Source organism: Calliopsis andreniformis, chromosome 7 (assembly GCF_051401765.1).
Source record: "Calliopsis andreniformis isolate RMS-2024a chromosome 7, iyCalAndr_principal, whole genome shotgun sequence".
In the NCBI taxonomy this organism is placed as follows: Eukaryota; Metazoa; Arthropoda; class Insecta; order Hymenoptera; family Andrenidae; genus Calliopsis; species Calliopsis andreniformis.
This window is the reverse complement of record NC_135068.1, coordinates 9818633-9844536: the sequence shown is the minus strand read 5'-3', so window position 1 is coordinate 9844536 and position 25904 is coordinate 9818633. Positions and strand designations below refer to the sequence as shown.

The 25904-nt window shown below is 39.8% G+C and overlaps 7 protein-coding genes across 7 annotated transcripts; 3 read left to right on the top strand and 4 right to left on the bottom strand.

The window, feature by feature from the left end:
* The first annotated feature begins 515 nt into the window (after positions 1 to 515).
* Positions 516 to 1929, top strand: LOC143181410 (uncharacterized). Its single transcript, XM_076381792.1, has 9 exons — positions 516 to 525; positions 596 to 624; positions 679 to 684; positions 728 to 752; positions 804 to 914; positions 976 to 1048; positions 1102 to 1265; positions 1339 to 1625; positions 1792 to 1929. The coding sequence occupies exons 1-9, from the start codon at positions 516 to 518 to the stop codon at positions 1927 to 1929; spliced, it is 843 nt and encodes a 280-aa protein (XP_076237907.1).
* Positions 1930 to 3181: 1252 nt separating this feature from the next.
* LOC143181745 (H2.0-like homeobox protein) lies at positions 3182 to 6608 on the top strand. Its single transcript, XM_076382322.1, has 4 exons — positions 3182 to 3287; positions 3618 to 3830; positions 6040 to 6230; positions 6417 to 6608. The coding sequence occupies exons 1-4, from the start codon at positions 3182 to 3184 to the stop codon at positions 6606 to 6608; spliced, it is 702 nt and encodes a 233-aa protein (XP_076238437.1).
* A 1153-nt stretch (positions 6609 to 7761) lies between these two features.
* LOC143181487 (uncharacterized) lies at positions 7762 to 8249 on the bottom strand. The gene is made up of 3 exons (XM_076381895.1): positions 8186 to 8249; positions 7963 to 8118; positions 7762 to 7888 (listed from the first exon to the last, which is right to left on the bottom strand). The coding sequence occupies exons 1-3, from the start codon at positions 8243 to 8245 to the stop codon at positions 7820 to 7822; spliced, it is 285 nt and encodes a 94-aa protein (XP_076238010.1). The 5' UTR covers positions 8246 to 8249; the 3' UTR covers positions 7762 to 7819.
* Positions 8250 to 8309: 60 nt separating this feature from the next.
* LOC143181409 (uncharacterized) lies at positions 8310 to 9626 on the bottom strand. Its single transcript, XM_076381791.1, has 5 exons — positions 9333 to 9626; positions 9186 to 9275; positions 8680 to 9146; positions 8494 to 8593; positions 8310 to 8429 (listed from the first exon to the last, which is right to left on the bottom strand). Exons 1-5 carry the CDS (start codon positions 9624 to 9626, stop codon positions 8310 to 8312), a joined length of 1071 nt encoding a protein of 356 aa, XP_076237906.1.
* Positions 9627 to 10434: 808 nt separating this feature from the next.
* On the bottom strand, positions 10435 to 15181 carry LOC143181408 (uncharacterized). The gene is made up of 19 exons (XM_076381790.1): positions 14888 to 15181; positions 14411 to 14817; positions 13719 to 13818; positions 13548 to 13649; positions 13334 to 13492; positions 13199 to 13259; positions 13007 to 13138; positions 12925 to 12954; positions 12812 to 12873; positions 12721 to 12768; positions 12587 to 12614; positions 12383 to 12509; positions 12218 to 12268; positions 11838 to 12141; positions 11364 to 11770; positions 11037 to 11136; positions 10833 to 10934; positions 10610 to 10765; positions 10435 to 10530 (listed from the first exon to the last, which is right to left on the bottom strand). Exons 1-19 carry the CDS (start codon positions 15179 to 15181, stop codon positions 10435 to 10437), a joined length of 2766 nt encoding a protein of 921 aa, XP_076237905.1.
* An 831-nt stretch (positions 15182 to 16012) lies between these two features.
* LOC143181407 (uncharacterized) lies at positions 16013 to 16973 on the bottom strand. Its single transcript, XM_076381789.1, has 4 exons — positions 16892 to 16973; positions 16583 to 16836; positions 16396 to 16515; positions 16013 to 16273 (listed from the first exon to the last, which is right to left on the bottom strand). Exons 1-4 carry the CDS (start codon positions 16971 to 16973, stop codon positions 16013 to 16015), a joined length of 717 nt encoding a protein of 238 aa, XP_076237904.1.
* Positions 16974 to 17784: 811 nt separating this feature from the next.
* Positions 17785 to 21106, top strand: LOC143181598 (putative cytochrome P450 12a5, mitochondrial). Its single transcript, XM_076382103.1, is given in 11 exon segments — positions 17785 to 17955; positions 18083 to 18398; positions 18706 to 18817; positions 18887 to 19009; positions 19116 to 19257; positions 19665 to 19915; positions 19985 to 20165; positions 20332 to 20501; positions 20575 to 20653; positions 20732 to 20932; positions 20996 to 21106. Coding segments are annotated over 11 exon segments (1857 nt in total).
* The last annotated feature ends 4798 nt before the right edge of the window (positions 21107 to 25904 follow it).

The window sequence follows — 25904 nt, the reverse complement described above, 5'->3', positions numbered from 1 at the left end:
TGACTAGGTAAGTTATTTTCTTCTTTACCGATCATCAAGGTACTATTTTCTTCTGTGTTGACTGTCGATAACCTAATTATCATGACGAGATAAGTGGGTTTCTTCTTTATCGATCACCGATGCATCATTTTCTTCTTTATTGACTGTCGATAACCTAATTATCATGCCTAGGTAAGTGAGTTTCTTCTTTGCCGATCATCGATGTCTTATTTTCTTCTTTATTGACTCTCGATAACCTAACTATCATGACTAGGTAAGTTAGTTTCGTCTTTATCGAGCATCGAAGTTTTATCTTGGTCGATAAATTCTTTTCCTTTTCGATTGTCGGGTTCCCGATCATTTTCATCAGAAAAGTCTTTTTCTTATCAACCATGGATATTTCAGTTATCATTTGTTCTAGTCTTAATGTATTACTGTTTACCTAATATTTGTTAAGGTGAAATAATTCACTCTGCTGCATCTAAACTAAATGCAAGATAACCATCAATATTTTTTCTTCGCATATTCTTCAATGAATGAAGTCAAGTGAGTTAGAGACTGATTCAGTAGCTGCGGCTAGGAAAATAAACTGCAATTCGCGTGCGTGTTTTCGTAGTGATTGCTAGCCTCTTCGAACTCATCCCTGTTTGCAGCCACGAAATCATTTCGTGAATGATTCTTTGACTCCCGTTCTTCAAGACCAAAGTAAAAGGATTTCGGTATCGTAAGAGAACGGAAGTAATTCCAGGACTCAAATCACACTGACGCTTCTTGTAATAAGTGATAATTGCTCCTTTCCATCCTGCCGAGTTTTAATGTTCTAGTTTTCGATGTTAGTCTTCTCGCTTTGTCAACCAAGCACGAGGAACGGTATCCTGCGGCTCAAGCGACAATTGTATCTTGTTTCAGTTTAGAACTAGCGCAAAGCGAATCTCGCAAGTAACTGCAAAGGTTCTCTGATCTTTTTGTACTATTAGATCTATAAATTTGACTCAGAAGATAGGAAGATAAGTGTCAGTAACTATCAGTGTATCGTAGTACATATTTCAATATGGCAAGAAGGTAACGTGTTAATGACAACAAGATAGTGTAAGGACTCTACGGGAGTTCCTTTGCTTCCAGGGATTTCAATGCATCACTCTTGCTCGTGGTCTGCATTCTACTAGCATCCTCTGCAAAAACTTCTGGGAACCAAACACTTTTATACATAGATGAAGTCCGTGGTCTGAGTGAGCTACCAATGACAGAATTAATTCACATAAAGTCCACCCTCGTCGGCGAAGAAGGTAAAACTTTCGGTGCCAATAAACCTGGTGCTCTAACAGTAGTCAGAGCAAGTCCTCACCCTCTAATCCGTAGATTCCATCGAAGACGATCAAGAGCCCATGGAAATGTCTAGCAGATCGTCTTCTCTGTCTTTGCCCATGGCGTTGCCCCTAAAGAGGTTCGATAAAAAGCCACTTAGACGCTATGGCGAGCACTATGACGAGAAAGGGAAGGACTCCAAGATCTCGAAGATATTCCAACTAGCCGTAACAGCTCTCTCGTTTCTGGCATTTGGTGGATACTTGATGACGCTCATCATAACAGCTATTCGTCGAAATTCGGGGAACATGACCAGTGGAGGAAACGTCATCCTGCTGTCGGTGAGTGGATCGTGGATTGGCAAAACACGTGTAATCGAAAAACAACGTGGTACAGTACCGTGGTTGAAGAATTGCGTTGAAAATTACGTCACATTCCTGAAATGTGAAATTACTTCGATTCGAAGTAACCAGGCGTTGCTGAGCGAATTGCGCGTTACTGTTGCAGAATCTGCAGGGATTGCAGAGTTACAATCGTCCCAAGAGGAACGTGCTGGTGTTCGATCCCATGGAGAACGATTTTGAGATCGAGAGGCTGTACCAGGGCATGAGGATGCTGTCACGCTCGTACGCGATGTATAACTAAATTATTCATTGTTTTCAGTGAGTTCGCGTGGAAGCTTGTACTCTGCACTCGAAACAGTTACATTTTATTTCGCAGAAGACACGAAATTTAGGTTTTTATTCGGGGTTCCGAGATGAACGGTGAAAGATTTCAAGTAAAAATCTACGGTCACGATCGACTCAATTAGATGTTCGATTCGTCGGTTTCACGAAAATCCTAAAACCTAATAAAATCGAATAGAGGATCACGGTGTGTACATATCCACGAAGAATATTCTTAGCGTGTGGGTAGAGGCTGCTTCAAACATGGCTCTCCAAATAAACACCTAAGTGACTGTATACTCCGAAAGTCTGCATGCAAAGATAACCATATGGCTTCCAGAGATATCATCGACCATACGTTTCTATCTTACTAATTCCACGGATATGTATAGCCTGATTAACAGTTTTTTGGACTTCTCTTTCCCTCTGTTTACTCTGCTGCTCCTTTGCAATTATTTATTTCTTCGCGTGCTTCCTTCTACCAACGCTGACGATTACTTATGGGTAGATGAGGTCAATTATGCTCAACGTACTTAATATATAAATATTTTCTAATTTTGTAACATGTACTAGCAAAACCAAGCACGAGTACAAGTGTAAAATATAAAATAAAAGTGAATAATTGCTTCAGATACTTGAAACAGTAGATTATATCTCTTCCTAACCCATGTGAAAGATGGTAACAATTTTTTTTACCCAGTTTTCATCGTATATTCCAGGATTATTTATCCTGGTTCAATGTTTTATATAGTCGGGCAGATTTTATAATATTTACTCGTTAAAGAGCTCGAAGGGAGGGATTCTCGCGGCTGAGGCTTCACGGAGAGCGTGGCTCTGGTACTCAAGACTCATCACCCTTTGACCAATCTTCTCGAAGGCACGCCTACAGCTTCCGTCTAGACCAATCGGGCAGTCGAAATTGCAGCGCGCCGGACGATTTCTTTTTCGAATGAGGATCCCCTCTGAACATGGCAGGAACACATTCGTTCGCTCATTCTTATGCATTTCCGTCGAGGTCATTATTTAAAAGTCTCTTGATCGATATTGGTACATCGGGCTTCCCCTGTCTTGCCTAATTAGTGTCAGTGAGCAATTACATCATTGATAATAAAAATGTATGAAATATCGAATCGAGTGTACGTGCATGTGACAATTTTTTTATGAGACGCTGGTTTCTGTGAATCACTGTGAACGTTTCAATCAAGGAGAATAGTGACAATATATGGTTGAAAATGACGGAAGTGAAGGCTCGTGTTGTTGACGGGGCAAATTGCTCAAGGCAATTGAAATTTGGAGTGGAACGAATACTGTCTGACGAAATTTCTTCGAAGAAGACAGGTGAGTACAGAAGTAACTCGAGGGTGCATTCACTTATTATTTCTAGACTTTTTAAGTGAAGGATAAGAAGAAATGGAATATCCATTTTTGCGACTAACTTATACTGCAATATATTTCAATAAAAACAATTAAATTAAAATCGATAGTGATTAAATTACTGTTATACAATATATTTAAATTCAGTTCACCCTTTTTGCTGAATACTGGATTAAAATCTTAAAAATTTGATTGCTTCAAAGAAAAGATTTATGTTCATAGAAATCTGTAATTGAGTATTACTTCTTGTAATATTTGTGGACAATTTTTGAATAAAGCCAAGCGTCCTAAAAGATGTACTTAGGCCACTTCCGGTACAATATTCCACGGTGCGCTGCCCTTGTCCTGGAAGCTGTGTCAGGTGCGAAGCCCTTCGGATTTATCCAGCTTTTTCCTATGGTCAAACAACGATTCCAGCGAACTACAGTAGCACAAATCATGGAAATGGAATTCTAGAGAATTATGGAAACCTTTATCGACCAGCTCCATTGCGACCTGTTCATCGAGGTAAAATAATTATATATTTAATTATTTTCAATTAGTTTACATTTTCCATAATCTAAAAGAGCAATAATTTAAACAGTTATTTAACTTTTATATCTTTTTCCAAACACGTAAAGAATATTTCGTTGAGGACTCATAGAACTCGAAGACTATAAAAGAAGATAAATATTTTACATAGTTTAATGTTTCAGTAATAATTAATAATTATTTATCGTACAATATCCCAAACTGAGTTTCTGAAAAATTTACTTTTCTCTATTATATCACTCTTCTAGCAAACCCACAATATAAATAGATAAACACTTATTAAAAAGATTATTAAATCAACATCGTAATTTAACAGTAATACTTATAAAATTTTAATTAAAAATCCTATACAAATTGAATTACCCTGAAAACGTCTACATCACAATATTTTATGTCTGTGGTAAATTAATTACTAGTGGACTAACATCTACTTTAAAACCAAGGTCTGCCACCATGCTCAGTAATTGAAGTTAGAGAATTATGAGCTCCATTCTGTAACATTCTCTGCATCGAACCTCATTTAGAGTCAATCTCGTTTTATCGTCCTCAACCGACAATTCGAAAAGCTTCTCGTTAGCAAGTGCCCCGATCTTCCTAGCGGAAATTATCGAGGAGCTCCCTGTTCATGACACGAAGATTGCGTCATTAACAAATGCGACCATATGGGCCACTGTCTTGTCTCTCGAATACTCGGCAGCAAGTAGGGCAAAATATTTACGCGGCAGTGTATTCTCGTGTTTCCTGTCCGTGTTTAAACGACATCTTAAGTGCCACCGTTCGTTTACACGCGATGTAAACAGCGGTTTCGTCGTGCCCCTTCTTGGTTAGCTAAAAAATCCGAGGCAACCCTTCCTATTATTAGTCAGGGACCCTTCCAGCTCCTCCAAAAAAGGTTAATCGGAGAATATGCTCGAGGATCTTCAGCAATGAGCGAAATATTTCTACAACTCTATGGAATTCCATAAAATGTGGAACAGTAACTTGAGTACTCCATGCATTGACTGTCATGGTGGTCCTTGGCGGCCATTATCAGTTTACCCAGTTCCCTTAAAATGCATCAATTATTATACCTAATAATTGTACTTCAATATTAATTAACTTCCCTGGTGAACGAGCATCATCGAAAATAAAATATTCTTGTTTTTCCCTAATTTGTATATTTTTAAATGTGGAGGTCCGAGGAAAGAGAAACAGTTGTGCATCAGTTAAGCGTTAAGTCGAAGTCGATGGAATCTGAAAATTTCTCTTCGGAACTGCGTGTTCGACGAAGTGGTTGCAAAAGCTACAATGGATTTATTAATCGAAGTTGCACCTTGAAAGAGCAGTAAAGTGTTCCCGAAATAGCTATGATCGTACGGCGCTGCTTGTCCAATTTATTCAGAGGACCGTACCAACCGGAGAGAGAACCGCACTGTTTAAATTCGTACACATGTTGTATACTTCTGGAGGGGCTGTAAATCAGACCGAAGTACCCAATCGCGGGGGCCTCTTGTTCGTCGTAGGATCTGTTGAAACAGAAGCCGAGGGTACCGTTTACGTCGTGTCACGTCTCTCTCTAATTTGTGATCTGTGCTGCTTCCATCCCCCGAGAGATCTGTTGAACCTTTACACCCTGATGGTACTTTGCGGTACCATTTATGTTAAAATGGTACCATAAACCAAGTATGCTTAAAACCCTAATGATGCTTAAAAACCATTAAAACTTACTTTTAATATGAGATACTAATTATTTGGTTTAGGTTAGGTAAAATGATAGTACTTTGTGATAACATTTACGTTAAAATGCTACCATAAACCAAGTATGCTTAAAACCCTGATGATGCTTAAAAACCATTAAAACTTACTTTTAATATGAGATACTAATTATTTGGTTTAGGTTAGGTAAAATGATGGTACTTTGTGATAACATTTACGTTAAAATGGTACCATAAACCAAGTATGTTTAAAACCCTGATGATGCTTAAAAACCATTAAAACTTACTTTTAATATGAGATACTAATTACTTGGTCCTAATAAAAAATCGAGTTCTGAAAGATATTTGTATTTAGTATATGTTTTTTTGGACAGTTTTCATGTATCTAAAAGAAAAATTGTGTTAAATAGATATTAGAACCTTTTCTTGCTTAGGTTTTTTATAGTTTGTCTTCTTTTCTGAGTTCATTACTGTATTTTTAATGATTATAGCGCCCATAACTTCTACACCGACGCCGACGAGCCAATCAGAGTCTAACGCCAGAAGAAAAAGGTCTTGGTCCAGAGCTGTGTTTAGCTCTTTACAGAGAAAGGGTCTCGAGAGAAGATTTTCTTTGCAAAAATATATTACCAAACCAGACAGGAGGCAGCTCGCGGCGACATTGGGGTTGACGGATGCTCAAGTAATGCTTTATAATGATTTTCAATGTGAAATATTGGAAGGAGATCAAGAGAAGTCCATTATTTTTATTGGAAAAATATGCTCATGTCCATTTAACTTTTTTTTATAAAAAAATAATGGATTTCTTGATCATAATTTTAATACTAGAAATTCAAAAATTTTGAACTTAATAATTTTACTATTGCAGGTGAAAGTGTGGTTTCAAAATCGACGGATGAAGTGGCGTCACACGAAGGAGAGTGAAAACACTTCGGTAACGAATTCCGAATCGCAAAAAGAATCGCCTAGAAAATTAATAAAAAGCAATTCGAAGAACACGATGATGGAAAAGACTGTTTCAGAGGAAGAAGAGGATATTGAGATTGAAGTTGACGTGTGAAATGTAAAATATTAATTTAACGATAGTTAATAAGGTCTAGCTTTAAGTGTTTCATTTTTTAATAAAATTTTAATAAATTAAATGTCCTGTTTTTTAATAAACTGCAATTTTTAGCTCGAACATGGTTCAAAATTAAGTACAACTATAGAGACATCAAGAGCAGCTTCGTGATGATAAATATCTCCCAGAAAACAGTACAATTATAATTAAGTTAATATTTTATATAATAGGTTACGATAAGAGCTCAATAGATAGCACTGTAATTTGTAATTTATTACTAGATTTAATTGAAAATTCATCGCAACTGAAAAATACGAATAAAAAAATATGTCTTAGAGGATTTTCCTCTGGTTTGAGGAAGCTTTAAGAAGTAGTAATTTTTGTTCCTCTAGGGTTATCTATAATTGCAAAATTTGAATCTTTAAATAACCAGAAAAATGAAGACTGTGTACAGAAATTATGGAGAAAAAAACAGAAATTCAGATACAATTTCTTTTGCATGATTAGCGATGGGTTTCTCAGAATGCTGTATGATTATTAATAAAATTTTTCTACCTTTCCGGGCATCTGTCGATCCGAAAAACCTCGCAGGCAATTCGAGCGACATCTCGTGCTTGTCTTGAGCATTACCGACTTAGACTTCTACTTTATCGTCTTTGAGTTTAGAATCACTGAAAACGAAAGGTTACTTAGAGATCGCTTATAATTAAAAGAAATACAAGACGTTTCTAGTAAACTAGTTGTAATTGCATATAAATAAATTACGAATGTATGACTGTCATTAATCGACTGTAGTTAATCAAAAAGTATGACTGTCTTTAATGAACGAGTCATTATTATTAACCTAAAAAAGAATACGCGTTACATCACTAAGGAGATCCACGTGGTAAGTATGAACAATGTTGCATAAAGAGTGATACACTTATTTCAATTATTGAAACAAGTGCTTGCAAAGTGTACCAAGTGCTTGTGAAGTGACCCAAGTGTTCGTGAAGTTATTGAGTGGTTCAAAACAAATGATAGAATATTGACAATAAGTGGTTATAAACGTCGAAAAATAAATCACATATCAGCTACGTAAATTAAGGTTTAGAAATAAAAAAACTGATTAAAAGAAGTGGAAATAGATATGTCTGATAAATATTTCGTTTATTCAAACGACTAAAGTTAAACTGTCAGTAAACAAATTCGAAGTTTGTCCAGCTTTACGTTTAAATTTCATCTTCCTCGCCGACTATGACTCTCAGTGCGGCAAACATGGAGAACGTATTCGAGATATACTGTAACATCAAGATATCAAGAGACAAACAAATAAGACATGCTGATTTTCATACATGTATAATTATTCACTTACCGAGCAATAATAGTTCAATGACAAAACAAGTTTGAGGAGCTTGAAGTCGATGACTACAGGCCTCTGAGGAATTAACATGCACAACACATTCTTCTGCAAAGTCAGACTCCTGTCGTACCACGTTGATTCATATACACCATCCATGACGTTCTGACTCTAACAAGTATGAAGAATCGTCCAAAGACAGCTCGACATAAAGAAGCCATGTTAAAAGGCAACTCACCGATTCCATCAACTCGTCAGCGGGCAAAGCGCACATGAAGGACTCTAATAACGCAGTCATAACCAGAAACACGAGCTGCAGTTTCACTGTCATTGGTTGTCGCTGTCCATAGAAGTACAGATAATTAACTCCTCTCTGATTCGCAGCTTCGGTTACCAGGTACCAGTGCCATATCCCGCGACAAAATGTCCTCCAGTGACGTCATCGAGTAGAAGAGTGGAGGTACTTCACTGCACTCAATCTTCTACTCTATGACGTCACTGAGAGACATGTCCCGACATATGGCAATACTGCTAGGTACTACTTACTTGTAGCAGAGAGATACCGATCATTAACAGCGATAAAGTGCTGACGACTATTGCGATCAGGGTTATGTACTGGACAACGCTGATTACTCTTTCAGCATACCTAAGACGTCATAACCATGGAGTTAATATAGCTATTTGCCATATTCACCGAAGAATTCGGAGTCAGATCTTGCAAACATCGTATACCTTCTCGTGATGTAATACTTCTTCAAACATTGGGCCAGAGAATGGACATCGTTGGTGTGACGCAACTCCTCCGTCAGTATCTCGAAACGCGCCGAGGCGAACAGCACCAGCAGTGCTACGTACACGTTAACGCATAACCCTCCAGGCACCTGTATGCCGACTAACGCTTGATGAAGGAAGATGATGGTCTTCATAGGCTCGTAGTCGACGGCGAAGGGATATTCTGCCCGTGTGGGGAATGGTTGTGCTATGAACAACGTTCCCACGATGACGGTGAACGATGTTGTGTAGAACCACATGGCTGCCACTCCATAGAACTTGGAGTACTTGTTAATGTAGCGTTGGAAGATGATTTGCTCGAATGGCTCCGCTGTTTCCAAGTACGCTGTCATTTCACCGATCAAACCCTGCAACAAGTCGACTGGCAAGGGAACTATCCGAAGTATAAATTCCCGATTTTTGTGAAACTTTGCAGACATGTCAAGCTTAAAATCGGGAATTCACACTTCGAGTGGGTCTCTTGGGAGTGATATTAGCTCCTCGGTTTTCTGACGAGAAGATAATATTAAGTTAGGCAATAGTGGTGTATGCAGTATCTAATTGATGTGCATGAGTCGAATGGATGCACTGTGCGCAGATACCAGTGATTTTACCTGCAAGTTGTCGTATTGCTTGATGCAGTAGGCAGTCTGTATGATAATCTTCGCGATACTAAACGTTAGAGAGGCTGACTTGGTGACTTCAATAAGATCATTACGCTGCAGGTAGATTGCGTAAATCAGTGGCAGAAGAAGCAGGCTCGCGCTGACAATCGTCACGCGCTGTAAGGTCTTGAAACGAAGCACCTGGAACTTGGTGGCTGTCGAAGGGGGCGGCCAAGTGAACGTAAGCGTTACAATGCGCTGAACGAAAAGGATCACCTTCCCCGGCGTCAGATTATTGAACATAACGACGTGAAACGGAGTACAATAAAAAAAGGAATGAGTGAAACTATCTATCTCTTGAACGAGTGGTTGCAGGAATATTCCACGGCTCAGAGTGTTCCTCTATGCTTCACAGGTCCGTGTGATCTGACGTATCGGAATCTTCGACAATAGCGATGAATAGTGTATAGAGTCTTACAAGAATCAGGAAGGGATCTTTGCTAGGAGGGGAGAAAAGTAACTTTTAAGCCCGCATGAGGTGCTGTATTAATATGTTATGGTCTGTTACAGTAGTAACTACGCCTCCGTGGTACTTCCCTTCATTCATATTCAGACACAATTGTCTATACTTACCAGAAAACTTAGTATGTGTCTGTTAAAAGTTAAATATTTGAAACGTAGTGAACTGCTGGAGAGATTTTCAAGTAAATGGAATTTAACTATACCTAGTGTAATATTGTCTGTATCCGTGCATGGAAGTTGGTGGTTTATTTATGGTCCTTATCGACCCTCAGACGTAGATTCTGGAAATGTGATATCGTCAAGTTACGCGTACTTGCAAATATGTAGTCTGAGTGAATTTCGATTTCAGTCACGATCATACTCGTTTAACATACAGTAACCACTATGGATTATTTCTGATTATGTGGACCTTTTTAAGAATGGTGTAGGATCTGGCTTGTCCTCCAGCACCTCCCACAAAATGGTGAAGGATGGAAAAACTGGCAGGTATGGAAATGTACATGTCGAAAATATTTTACAGCAACAAGTTTAAACTTGTTATGTTACAATTTACATAACAGTAAAATCAATAATATATCTTAAGCTACCTCTACCACATCTCAAGCTTCTCATTTGAACCATAATCTTCATGCTTCATCACCATGATTCGTAGAGCAGTGAACAAAGAAAACACGTTCGAAATATACTGCAACATTATGGAATATCAGTAAGCAACTTAAAATACTGGGGACATTGTCACGTAATTATTACTGTCATTATCATACCGAGCAAAAGTAGCTCAAAGACAGAGTTGGAATCACGCAACGTACTTTGACAGTGACCGGTTTCTGAGGCATCAACATGAACAATACATTCCTCTGCATCTTTAAAGTTTGTTCGTACCACTTGGACTCGTAGACTTCTTGTGTGATGTTTTTACTCTGACAATGAGGAAAATCCATTCAGTGAGTGAAGTTGAGAGGTATGTGATATTAAAGAAGGACTCACAATGTCTAGCAAGTGATCTGCTGGTAGCACGCACATGAAGACCTCTAGTAACCCAGTCCCAGCGACACACAGAAACTGCACCTTGACCATGAATGGTTGCTTCTGTTCACCAAAGCAATATTTTAGTGTTACATGTATTTCGTTGTACATGTACTATAGTACATACACTATGTCTTAACAATTTGGACTTCTGTCAGTACTTACCCCGATGCAATTGATACCACATAGCACGATTGCCACACCGCACATCGCTATCGTGATCAATGCTATAAATCGAACAGCATTAGTCACTTCCTGCGCGTATCTGAAAGGCCAGCTCTTACGTTACAAGCACCAGAAGGAATATTGCCATAAATCGAGACAAAATATCTTCCAGTGGCATCATAAAACAAAAAAGTGAGGTTACCGAAGGCAATGCAATCAAATACCATGTGGTACCCCCACTCTCGCACCCTATGACGTCACTGGAAGACATTTTGTCCCGGTATATGACAAGTCTGACCAGAGGACACTTCGTTCTTCAGACCCTACCTCTTCACACGATGATATTTCTTCAAACATTTAATTAAATCACGTATATCCATTATGCTGCGCAACTCCATCGTCAGAATCTCGAAACGCGCCGCTGCGAAGAGTAGCAAAAGGGCACCGAATATGTTAACGCAAACGTGGGCAGCGCACTGCATACCCACGAGAGCCTGGTGCAAGAAAATGATAGTAGCCAAGGGCTCGTGGTTAACTGGGAACGGATACTCAGCATTCGTTGGAAACGGTTGAGATATGAAAAAGGTTCCCACAACCATCAGTGACGCAGTCAGGTAGAACCACACCGCAGAGGTCCCATAGAACGTGGAGTATTTGTCGATGTATCTTTGGTAGACATGTCTCTCGTAAGAATTAGCCTCCTTGCAGCAAACGCTCATCTCGTGGATCAACCGCTGGAAGCGCTACTAGGATTATTGTTCCTCGAGGTCTGGCTTAAGAGTAAAGATGTTTCAATCTTACTTGAAAACGATCGTACTGAGTGATACAGAAGAACGTCTGTAAGAGCAGCTGAGTGACAGCCATGGCGAGGCATGCCGCCTTGGAAACCTCGATGGAATCGTCACGGTGCACGTACAGTGCATAGAGCAAGGGCAAGAGGAGGGTGAACGCGTTAAGGATCACTGCGCACCTGAAGGTCTTGAAACGGAGCACCTGGAACTCGGTCGCTGTCGGAGGAGTCGGCCAGCAACATGTCAGAGCTACGCTGAGTCTGGTGAACTGGATTGCCTTCCCCAGCGTCACGTGTCCAAACATGACACAGGGTCACAACGAAGACATGGGCTGTCTGGTAGCAGTAGGAGCACACGTCTGCGTCACTACGAGGTCTTTTCAGGACTTACCTCGAGGCTTCCTTGGCGGTGCTCTCCAATGTATTGAAGTACTGCGCGTAGCTTCAGACCGGAACACTTCAATGCAAATAGATGCACGAAGAACGCGATGAATAGTGAATGCAATTGTTGACGGAGTTGCGGAGGGATGATGGCGCGGCAACCCTTTAATGATACCCTTCCTCCCCGATCCCGCTGCCAATTACTGCCATCGCGCGCAAAGCCGACAGCAGTAGGTGTTGCTCACTATTGTGGGAAGTATCGAGTGTGCACCACGCGTTCCTTGCCTCGAGAATTACTTGTACTGTGTCAAGAGATATTAATGAGCACTTCCTTTAACGTCTACATGTTGGCATGTGGTGTAAGTTACATCAGTTTTACAACAATTTTCAACAGCAATCAAAGATTTCTTGTTTGAGAATTTATTATGATAGATATTTCTTCAAACATTGGATCAACGTATTGATACATATATATCAGAGCGCAATGTATTTTTTAAATAATTATAAGTGTACGTATAGAACTCCAGACATATATGAAGTAACCAGTTGTAATATATCAGGCTGATAATTGTTTTGTGTTAGGCATGGATTTAATGTTTGTTACCAGTTGGATGCAATAAATTGTCATTAGCATGTACATACTGTATAAAGCTAGTAGGTTGGAACCTGGAAAGAATGTGGGTCTAATTGGTTGTTATTTCCCCTGATAAGTTTTACTATTGGCCGAATTAGTCATAGTGGGATTTGCTAATCGGTGCCTTTGTCATGAGACAAATGTGGGAGCGAGGGCAAGTAGAACAGCTGGCTAATTCCTCTTGCTCTCGTATCAACATAGGTTCCAACTCACCAGCCTTGTACAATAGGTGGGAACTTCGACAGAAACATACCAATTCATAAAACTGTTTGTGTATTCTCGATACGTACGTGTGCACTGTGTACATATATGTATGGTCATCGATATTTCACTGAATTCTCTTTCTGAGGCTTCAACTATGTCCAGACTCCACCATGATGCGTATCGCTGTAAAGTAGGAGAAGGCCCTATATAGGTACTGAAATTGAGACAGGTGATAATAGTGACAATGCAAATGCAACATGGACGAGGATAACAAAGATTCCTAATTACCGTGGCGTAGTAAGACATAGAAAGGTTTGGCAGAATGCCATTAAACCGAATGCTATTCAATCTTTGGGACCTCTGGATGATGTAAAGGATTTTCTTTTGCATCTTGGCGTCCTTCTCGTACCAGTTTGTGTCGTAAGCGAACTGAGCAGTTCTTGCGCTCTGCAAAATAATTTTGAATCAAAATGAACGAAAAACTATAAATGAAAGTAATTACCACGTCGATGAGAGTGTCAGCTGGCCAAGCATACATGAAGAGTTCCACACTGGCGCTGAATACAACTACAGCATAGATGACCTTCAAGAGTAGCGGCTGGTTCTGTTTTCCAAAATTAAGAAAAATGATCAGTCCTGTATTTATGAACTAGTAAGCTACCATGGTACGTACAGTAACTAAATTTAGGCTACCAAAAATCACAGCTACATTCGTCGTGCTTATGGTCGCTAGCACTAAAAGCCTAACTGCTTGGCATGCTTCCTTCGAGTATCTGAAACTCGAGAGTTTTAATTGTATAATAAATTTCCTGAATTTTTTACAATAGTTATGACTGTTTTATCAATACCAGAGTTCATCGCTCTGAAGATGCATTTTGTTTGAAACCGCTATCTCAATTGGTACCAGAGTTACAAAGGATGGAAATATGACCTATTTTTAGACTAGGAAATGTGTACGCTGCAACTAGTAAATAATTTTAAAAAACGCTGTCATTGGTCTGCTGCATACGTCAGTCACTAGGACTAGGCCAGGAGGGGGATTCTACCAAGTGAGCGAAACAGCCACAAAAAGGCGCCAACAATTATAGTTTCATTCAAACGACGATAACTCGAAAGCTGGAGGCAATATCGATCTCATTATCATTAAAAATTGATTTAAAAAAGGAAGATTCTTTGTGAACACTTTACTAATTTTTATTAAGGTCCTCTGGGTCCATCTTGTGCATAGTTTGCACGTGATGTATGTGCAATTTGGGTCAAAAAATATTTGTAATCACTAATTCAGCAATTCCCTCGATATTTAACCGAACCAGTTCCACTTAATTTTGTCATTTATCAAAAACAATTGCATAGTTTATAATTCACCTCAAAAGTTGGCTATGGGTCCTTATGCAGTCATCGAGCTCTCGCTGATTCTGCACTCTGCTCAGTCGCATTCCCAGAATTTCGAATCTTGCCACGACGTATCGCAACAAAAGCGCAACTTGACCGTCAATCGCCATGCCTCCCGAGCACTGGAAGCCGACTAGCGACTGATGGAGGTATATAAAGCTCTTGAGCGGCTGTTCTTCCACGGGAAAGGGATACTTCGCATGCGTAGGGAAGGTTTGCGGCAAAAATAAAGGGCTGCTTATAACAAAGATGCAGGTGAGGAAGCCCCACAACGTGTAAACGATGTGGTAGGACTTGTACCTATCCACGTGACGCTGGAGGGTAGCCGTCTCCTCAGTCGTTGCGTATTTGCAGAAGCACTCCATCTCGTCCAGAAGAGTCTGCAAGGATTCCACGATCCCATATTTCGAAGACTATCACAGTGTCTCGTCGAGGGAAGTACTGACTCACTTGGAACCTCCGCTGTTGCAGACGACAGATCATCATCTTGATCGTCACCTGGGCGACTGCAGAGAACAGGCACACTGTCTTGCCTAGGATCATCGGATCTTTGTTGTATTCGTAAGCTGCGCTCAGCAGAGGAACGAGTAACCCTATGGTGCTGGCGAATGCTGAGTACCACAGCACATTAGAGAACAGAATCTGACGTTTGGTGGCCTTCAGTGGAGGTGGCCAGGTGCGGGTCAGCGTAACGGTGAGCTTGGTGAACCAGATGGCTCTCTCTGGCGTCACGATGAACCCCATGCTGGCCAAATCAATATGCACGCTACGACTGAAATTAATTTCACCAGAGAGCTGTTCTGAAGATTCGTAGGGTTCTATTTGGTCATTTTAGGAATGAATTCTCTCGAAAATGTAACCTCGTTTCTTCAATCGATTTTCCTTCGTCGAACGAAAACCCTCGCGATATCGCTTTGAAGTCATGCTGCAGTTCCCATCGCACACTTCATCGAATCGAAGATTAAATGAATAAGTAATGGCCCAGCTCCTGGGTAGTGTAATCACGGTAACCTGTTGGTTATAATTATTTTATCCCTTCGTGAGAATACGACACGCTTCTCGCGTTCGTAGAATCCATGCAACCTTCGTTGTTTATCGCGGAGTGTTTTCTGTAATTCCTTTAAAGAGAGGATATGGGGGAAAATGTGGAAAACACTGTGCGTTATTCTTGAGGTGGAACGAGCGAGAAATGCGAAAGGCTGAACTATCATTAAATGGAAAAGAGGAAGTACTATGGCGTGGATTCCTGCACCTAGGGCAGTCAATTTTTCATGAAGAAAACTGAACGGTATGTATATTTTTACTTGTAATATTTCTCGAAGTACAAACGTATATTATAATTTTTCTTCTACACCTTCTAACGTAAACTACTCTGCGTTTTTTAATATCTTTTTAATTTTAATTTTAATTTCCTTTGTACCTTTTTCTTCTGTTTGTATCTCATATCAAATTAATTAATTATAAAATAAAATAAAAATAATACTTTCAAATTTATTCGAATTTCTGAATCACTCTAACGTTTAAATTCAATTCACAAAAGATGAAGTTAATTGGAGATTGATTTAATAACTTCGATTAGGAAAATAAATTGCAATCCACGTGTGTGTTTTCGCAGTGATCGCTATTTTCCTCGAACTCGTCCCTACTGGGCAGCCACGAAGTCATTCTGTGGGTCTTCCCATGAGTCTTATTCTTCAGGAAATTCTGTGCAGCTTTTATCACTGGCGACGTCTTGCACAGTAGCAATCTTATACAGGCTGAGTCAATATCGTCCACTCTTTCGACCAGTTGATTGGACAGTCGTTCATCTTGCGCTTGCTCGACCAGTCTTTGAATCTGAAAGACAATGTTATTTAACAATTTTTGTAGTCCTACCACTTTAATTTAATTTTTGGTTTTGCTTGAATCGTTTCGAAGATTCTTTCTGTCTTTTGTGAGGTCTTTGATTCGACGCTCACCCTCTCGTTTTGACTGTCGATTATTAGTTTCGTTGGATTCCACGAGAGGGTGCCATCGACGTCGTCCAGACTCCTCGCGATGTTCCCTTTCGGTGGTTTTAATTCGAACAATGAACTTATCTGTACATACAAATGATAGAAACTCATAAGATCTCAATTTATATTTCACTAATTCCTAGTGACTTACCATTTGCGCGAGAAATATTACACTGTTAACAGCGATGGCAGTAACCTTCTGCGAATTCAGTCCAATCAGGCGGAAGAACGCTGACACAATATTAGAAGGGCCAAAATTTCCTTTTTCCTTCGCATCACTAGCTTCCCCTCCTCTTTGGTGTTGCTTGCTGCCCAAACTTTTCGCCACCAAGTCAGCAATATCTTTGGCAGCCTCCAAGTAATTTGTCGCATACTCCAATCCCACTTTTATTTTATCAAAAACACCTAAGGCAAGCGATACGTGTGCAAAGTGATACGAATTTGGACCCCTGCAACTCACCATCGCTTTTTTCAGCCAAAGTGGATGTGAAAATGGCCACAGTGGAGACACAGAAGAGCACACAGAGGGATTTCTTCATCATTTCAGAACGAAGGTAGCTTCAGAACTGAAAATCGGTACTTCTTGGAGTGGATGTTAATTGCTCCTTTCCACCCTGCTGGTTCTAGCATTCCTGCTACAGATTTGAGGCGCGACGATTTCCTCGCTTTGTTAACCAAGCACGAGCAACGGGATCCTGCGATTCAGGGGACAATTGTCGTGCTTAGGTTTGAAATTATTTAGCGCAAAGAGAAACTCAGAAGTTATGAAGAGCTCCTGGTGTCCCTGAAGCTTAGAGTAAGCTTCATTTGAAAGAATAAAAGCTAATAATTTTGTTATTAAAAAGTATTTTCTACTTATTAATTCTTCCAATATCATTCTTGTAAAAAAATTAAATACTGAATTTTTTCCCATAATTTTAATACTGGAAATTCAGAAAACTTGCACTCGAGGGATATTTTAAAATTGTGATTTTAAAATTGACGAAAGTGATAACACTTCTAACTAATTCTGATTTGAAAAAAGAATAACTTAGGAAATTAATAAAAAATAATTCAAGAAACATGGTAATAGAGAAAGAAGACATTGAGATCGAAGTTGACGTGAAAAATATAATACATTAGGTGTTTTATTTATTAATGTAAAATAAGTCGTAGTAATTAATCTGCAATTCTTCACGAGCGATATCTTTTCGATATATCGAAACCTCGCGACATATGAAACCCGAAATTCAATTTTTTTTTTGTTAGCTGTCATGGCAATTGACTGTTAGCTGTTATCGATAAAATATTCAGATATCGAAAACTATTATTTTTGTCGATAGAATTCGTGAAAAATATTGAATTGTAGTCAGAATGCAACGTTTGCTACCGAAAATTCCATCGTTCTCTCGAAAATGCTCGGTGATGAAAGCGGCCAAGCCTCTGGTTGGAAACGAGGGCCAGAAAGGCTTTAATCTAAATGCTTCCAGCATAATCTGTGAGTAAACTTTTCAAAAAAGCACACCATACCAAATAATCCTTCAAGTACCCCAACAAAAATCCTTAACATGCTGAAATTGTAACTTTAAATATCAAAAACAGTGCAAAATTAAAGCCAAAATTCGACTTAGTTTCCCTTGAGTCCTGACATTTTGCCGAATGATAATTCTAGAATAAAAAATTAAAAAATTTCGTAGCTTCAGCTGCCTCCATGGCTCAGAGCCAAGCAGCCAGCGTCGTCAACGAACCCTTGTCACGCGCTGGTGCCATTCCTCTGCTGGACCCAGCCGTCACAGAGGTCTCTTCGAGCACTTTCGAGGTGTCCCCATCCAGAATCGAGCCCCAGATCACCGTAGACAAGAGCCCACTGCCCTTCGAGGAGGTTCCTGGCCCAGCTGTACTGAAGATCTGGGAGAAGTATTGGAAATACGTGCCGCTCCTGGGTACGCAACTGTTTTCCAGTGTGCTAGTCAACAGGTTCACCCAGGGTACGATCTGTTGAACTCCCAATAGGTCGAAACCCGAAGATCCTCGTTCCTCGGTTGTTAAAACACTTCGAAATGCAATTTATAGCTGAAATTTTATTGACCAAAATTTTCCAACCAGAGATATTGGTTTTTTGAACATAGTGCTTTTGGCTCTTCGGGTTCCTCAATTTCAAGGGATGTGGGTATAAGGGGAAGTGGAATGTACAGGTTGATAGGAAATCAGTGGGAAATTATTAAACATAATTTGAATGCAATTTTAATGAAGACTCTTGAATATGTTAGTACATTGAGTTTTGTATGTTTGTAGGGCGACTCTCGTGGAATCGAAACGTGACGCCATTGAAGTATTTGTTTAATGAATATGGTTGTATCGTGAGGGTGAATGGGCCCCTTGCTGGGGATATCGTTATGATTCATAGGTAAAATTTTGTTTTGGTGTTCTTTGTGAGAGGTTCTCAGAATTTTTGTTAATTTAATTGTTGATACAGGCCTGAACACATAGCGGAAGTCCTCAAGCAGGAAGGTGACTCGCCCATTCGCAGTGGCATCGACATCCTGCAGCACTATCGCTTGAAACATCGGAAATATCGACTCGCTGGTCCTTATTCGTTGTTAGTATATGATAATAAAGTTTTTATCCACATATTTCTTTTGCTTGTACCATTATTTTTTAAACACCCTGTATTAAAGAAGCTTAATTCACAAATAATTATTCAGGCAGGGCTCTGAGTGGCTCGAGGTGAGGGAAAAAGTGGAACAAGAGTTCAATCAGATGGCTTCCACTTTCATTGACAGGGTTGATTTTGTCTGCGATGAGCTTGTTAGTAGGATATACAAGATACGGAACAGACAAGATGAAGTGCGTCAAATTTCAAATATTAACTATATCAATTAACTCGCTGCCTTAGATTAACTCATGCATAAGTATTTTAAATTCAAATATTTTCCCGCCTTTTAACGGTTTTCAAAACATATCAATTATATTTGAATGCATTCCTGAAAGATAGAATTAATTTACACACTTGGTGAAAGCACCAAAGAATGCTCCATTCAGTATTGCTAAATAACGGGACAAAATGTTTTCCAGTGACGTCATATGTTAGAAGAGTGGGGGCACCACAGGCAATGCAGTCAGATACCGTGTGGTACCCCCACTTTTCCACTCTATGACGTCACTGGAAGTCATTTTGTCCCTGTATCTGGCAATACTGGTCCCATTTGTCTCAAGAATCAAGGCAAAATCGAATTTTACATCTTGGATTCTAGGTCCCTGCCAATTTTCACGAGGACATGATCCGCTGGGCCATGGAGTGTTTCAGCACTCTGACGTTCAATAAACACCTTGGATTCCTAGAATCAGCAGGCTACAGTTCCTCGTCTGAACCGACGAGGATCACCAGTGCTCTCATGGTTGCCCACAAATACATGAGTCGCTGCGAAACTGGCTTCCAGGTCTGGCGGTTCTTCCTCACACCATTCGCCAAGAAGCTTTTCAAAGCCTGCGACGTCCTCGATGGGTACATGACCATTTTCACTGAAGAGATTTCACTTTTTACATCAACTAAATCTCCCGACTGTTTTCACAGAGTCATAGGAAAATACGTCAGAAATGCTCAAAGCAACCTTCGAACCCAGTCTCTCACAGGGAAGAGCACAAGGCCAGATGATAGTTCGCCAGTTTTGGAAAAGTTCCTTCTGACTAACGGAATCCAGCCAGACGACATCTGCACGCTGTTGATGGACATGATAATTCTGGGTGTACAAGCGGTAACTGCAGACCACAAATGAGTTCCTAATTTTTGTTCCTCCCAGTTCTTTAGAAGTTAGCTACCACCCACGTACTAGGATAACAGAAATAGACTGAACCAGTTTTTGAGAAGTTCAAAAATGGTAAAGAAATTCTTATGGAACTGTGGTACTTCTTCCTTTCCAGGTGGCAAACTGTGAGTCGTTCTTGTTGTACTTCTTGGCAAAGAATCCGCGAATTCAGCAGAAGCTCTACGACGAAGTGGTGTCAGTTTGGCCAGGCAAAGATGCTCCCTTAACAGAGAGTGCATTGCAAAAAATGCAGTACCTGAAGGCCTGTCTGCAGGAGAGCCTGAGGTAGTCATTTGATCAAGAACAATTAATTACACATCTGGAAATGCAAGAAGTTGATTAATAATATAATTTCTAGGTTACGTCCTGCGTTCCCATACTTTACCAGACTCCTGCCCAGGACGATATCGCTTCATGGATACACGATACCCAAAGGAGTGAGTAAAATAGCAGCGATAGAAGATTATTTCTTCAAAAAACTGATAATATGTGTTTAATATTCCTAATTTCTGTAGACGTTTGTGATAATGGCAAACCAGATCACAGCCCAACGCGAGGAGAACTTCGAGGATCCTGACAAGTTCCGTCCAGAAAGGTGGTTGACGAGTTTCTCAAAGGAGTATAATGATTTCAGCTGCCTTCCTTTCGGTTATGGAACAAGGTCGTGCTTGGGGAAGAACATGGCCGAAACAGAGATGATGATGCTGACCGCGAAGGTATCTCAGTTTAAATAATCATGTATTTATTTTTTAATCAACTTTCCATTTGACGATTTTTAGCTTGTACGTCAGTTCAGAATCGAATACGATTACGCAGACATCAAGAGCAGTTTTATGATGGTAAATGTACCCAATAGACCTCTTCGTTTTCGATTTGTCGATAGGAATTAGATGCGACTAGGTAATTAACATAATTGTTATTAAGTTAATGTATAAAGCATCGGTTACAATAAGAGCAGCATAGGTAGCACTAATTGTAATTTATTGCTAGGTTTCATTAAGTATTGTTTTTTTTTAAAACGTACAAATAAAACAATGTTAATATCGTAGTTATTATTCCTTCAGAGTTTTTATAATGTACAGTGTTATTTTGTGTACTTTAACAAATATTAAAAGTAACTAAAAAGCAGAATAAAAATCCAGTTAATTCTCGTTGTATGTTTGCAAGGCTTTATTCGTTAAATGTTCGTCACTACTGGAAGATAACCTCAAAATATTATTTTATGCTGCACGAACAATTGGCTAAAGTCCAAAAAAGATGAAAATTGCATACACTGAAAGAAAACAATGTTACACAAGTGACTTGTACCAACAAATTTAGAGACTGAAGATTAACTGAACAAAGTGAAGCGGAGTGTGTTTATTGTAGGATTCAAATACGTAACTAGAGTTAACATAATCGTTTCATACTGTAACTAAGGAAATACGAAGACTGTCCAGATTGGTGTGCTCAACTTTGGTCGTCATCACCAATTATAATACGCATCGTTGCAAATATGGAGAATGCATTCGACACATACTGCAACATTCAGTTCCAGAAACGTAACGCTAAGTAGGTTCATTATAGTATCACTGCTATAGTATCACCTATAGTTGAGCACATTGTATAACTATGTACCTACCGAGCAATAATAGTTCAATGACAAAACAGGAACAATGCCTGTGAAGCTGATGATCAAAGGCTTCTGAGGGATCATCATGTTCAGCACAAGCTTCTGCAACTCCAGAGATCCTTCGTACCACGTCGACTCGTATACACCATCCATAAAATTTTGGCTCTGGCAATTACCAAGGTTTGTTCAAAGACAATTGAGAATCTAAAAAAATAGCACTAAAAAGCAACCCACCATATCCATCAATTGGTCAGCAGGCAAAGCACACATGAAGGCCTCCAGTAATGTACACCCAGTTAGACACATGAACTGCACCTTCACTGTCAGTGGCTGTCGCTGTTCATGAAAATTTAATTATTAAAGTTTCTATTCGGATCTTTGGCTACTAAGTAATACTTACTCCTATTAGGAAAAAGGCAAAAACTATAAACGAAGAACAGCTTAGTAGTATTGCCATCAGGGCTATGTACTGAACAACGTTGACCACTTTCTGGGCATAGCTGAGAAGTGATAGTCATAGCATAGTTACTCGAGTAGTTCGAAATCAAATCTTTTGTAACATGTCCATACCTTTTCGTATCGGAATACTTCTTCAGGCATTGGATCAGGGTATTGATATCCTTCGCGTGACGCAAGTCGATAGACAGTATTTCGAAACGTGCTGCAGCGAACAACACTAACAACGCAGACAATACATTGACAATCACTTGGCTGGCGCACTGAAAAATACTTAAACTTTGAACTAGGTAGATTATGCTCCTTACAGGCTCGCCATCAACTGGGAACGGATATTCGGTATTGATCGGGAAAAGTTGTGATATGAAAAAGGGCCCTATGTTTAACATCAACCCTGATCCATAAAGCCACATAATCGATATTACATAGAATAAGGAATATTTCTCGGTATAAGATTGAAAGACGCTTCTTTCGTACGGCTTGGCTGTCTCCAAATAAGTTGTCATTTCGCTGATCAGCTGCTGCAACAGGTCAACAGTATAGTACCAGTTCTGAGTGTTCTGACAAAGAGGCAATATTAAAATAGACATCGTTGGTAGTGGCTACTGTAGCGATTGGTATGCACTTTTGAGTTCTCCTTACCTTGACAGACTAAGTCCTGGCGAGACCCGTGACCTTACCTGCAGGCAATCGTATTGAGACATGCAATAAGAAGTCTGAATGATGATCTGAAGGGCAGCAAGCACGAAGCAAGCTGATCTGGTAGCCTCGAGGGCGCTGTCACGACGCAAATAAATCGTATAAAGCAGTTGCAGAAGGAGTAGAAAGCCACTGAGAATTGTCAGGAGCCGAAAGATCTTGAAACGAAGCACCTGGAATTTTGTTGCTGTCCGTGGAAGTGGCCAGGAGAAAGTCAACATTGTGCTGTATCGGACGAATGCAATCGCCTTCTCTGGTGTCACCGTTCCGAACATGGTACAAAACAGAATTCAACAGAAGAAGAAGCAATTGAAACTTTCTGTCAGGCGAGCAGTCAGAGAAACATTTCACAGCTCAGAGTGTTCCTCTATACTTAACAGGTCTCTGTGGTAGCCTGACGTATCGCATGTCTGCGCAATCGAAATTTCGATAATCACAGTGAATATTGCATGAAGATATTGCTGGAATTACGAAGGGATCTTCTTATGCAGAAAAGCAACCCTGTACTTTGCCTGCGCTACTGTATTAATATATTATGCCCTGTTGTGACTAGCCACAGTTGCGTTACGCTCCCTTCTATCAGTTTTAATCTTAGTCGCCTATAGTTGCTTGAAAATGTAGCACGTGTCTGCTAGTTGCACATGGAGGAAATACATGAAGAGATTTGCGAGAAAATGGAAATAATTACATTTAATGTGATATTGTAGATACCGTGGACAGAAGCTAGTGTTTTATTAATGATCTTGATCGATCGTCGAATACGTTGGGAAGACAGGTGAGAAATATTACGTGAGGTAGATTAGAGAGCATCGCAGGTAGCATTGATTGTAATCTATTGCTAGCATTCAAAATACAAATAAAATAATGCTTCTTTAATGTATTGTCCCCTGGCTTGTAAAAGTTTTGAGCAGTCATAGTAATTATTCCTTTTAGGTTAAGTAGTAGGGACGCAGTATTGCTCTTAGGCTAGGGAAAAGAGTGAAGATGGTATAGAGAACCTGTGATGAAAAACAGAGAATTTATAGAATTAAAGAGAGTTCATTTTAATTGTGTTCTATAAAGGAGAAACATTTAGCTTGCCTGGGCACAGAACTTTAGAGATCATGTAGATAGAACACCTGTAGTGTAAATTAAAACTATAGTAAAACTATAGTGATTACAAAAAAGACTGAGTATACAAAGTCGAAAGTTGTGTTTATTACCAAATTTAAACAATTAGTGTTAACATAATTGTTCTACACTGTAAGCACGGAAAAACGAAGATCTGCTACAGTTGCCACGTTGATGCACTTAACTTTCCACCTTTTCGATCATAACTCGTAATGCAGCAAACATGGAGAATATATTCGAGATAAACTGGAATATTCAGTGTTAGAGATGTCATGCTAGGTAAGCTTCTTGTGGTAGAAAAGGTATTTTGTTACCAGAGTGTAAAATCATCCAATATTGCCATATGCCAACGCAGAATGTTTCCCAGCGACATGAGTAGAAGGATGAGAGTACTGCAGTCAGATTCCATGCGCACCCCAGTCTTCTGCTCTATGACGTCACTAGAAGACATTTTGTCCCGGCATATGGTAATACCGATCGCTGCTTAAATCTTCTCTCACTTACAACCGAGCACTTTATACAGCTATTTACATACCGAGCAATAGTAGTTCAATGACAAGACAGGGACAATGCCTTTGAAGCTGATGGTCGCAGGTTTCTGAGGAAACATTATGTACAGAACAAACTTCTGCAACTTCAGAGATCGTTTGTACCACCTCGACTCGTATGCACCATCCATAAAATTTTGACTCTAACAATTACCAAGGATTATTTAAAAATATCTGACGACACGAAGACATAACAGTCGAAAGCAATTTACCATATCCATCAACTGATCGGCAGGCAAAGCATACGTAAAGGCCTCCAACAGTCCAGATGCAACTAGGCACATGAACTGCACCTTCACTGCCAGTGGCTGTCCCTGTGTATAAAAATCTAGTCATTTTCGTTCCTACTTGAATCGTTGGCTCCTGGGAAAAGATGATATGAAACTTGTTACTCGGTGACACCATGAGATGAAGATGGAACTTCTCAAACAGAATGGATACTCGTAGTAACCACTGGTTGGTGAATTCATTCACGAAAGTCCCTTCTCTACCTTGTGATGTCATCGATCAGCAGACTTCATACGATCCCTACTCCTAGCTAATACTTACTCCTATCAGCAAGAAACCGAACAGTACTAGTGATAAGGTAACCGCTATCAATGAGATTAGGGCCACATACTGCGTAAAGGCAACCACCTCCTCAGCATATCTGAGAAGAGGTAGTCATGCCACAGTTACTCAAGTAGACAAAGTTAGATCCTTGGTATCCATACCTTTTCGTGTCGTAATACTTCTTCAGACTTCTGACCAAAGTATGGATATCATCAGCATGTCGCAAATCAGCATTTACTATCTCGAAGCGGGCTGCAGCGAAAAACATCAAAAGCGCAACAAGCACACTGGTATTTATCTGGGCGGCGCACTGTAGGCCAACAAAGGATTGATGCAGAAAAATTATGCTCCTTAAAGGTTCGTAGTCGACTGGAAACGGATACTGCGCATCCGTAGGGAAAGGTCGCGATATGAACAATGTCCCGAAAGCGACGATCACCGCTGTGGCATAGTTCCACACAGCCGTTATGCCATAGAACTTGCAGTACTTGTTAATGTACAGCTGAAAAATGCGTCTTTCGTAAGGTTTCGCTTTATCCAAGTAATCTGTCATTTGGTTGATCAACCACTGCAACAAGTCAACTGAATAGAGCTGAGCCTTCTAATAGAAAGTGTTAAGCGTGAAGAAAATGGACTTTGTAACAGTTAGTATTAACAAATTTAAGTCCTATTACTGTACCTGCAGGCGAGTGTATTGAGTCGCGAAATAAA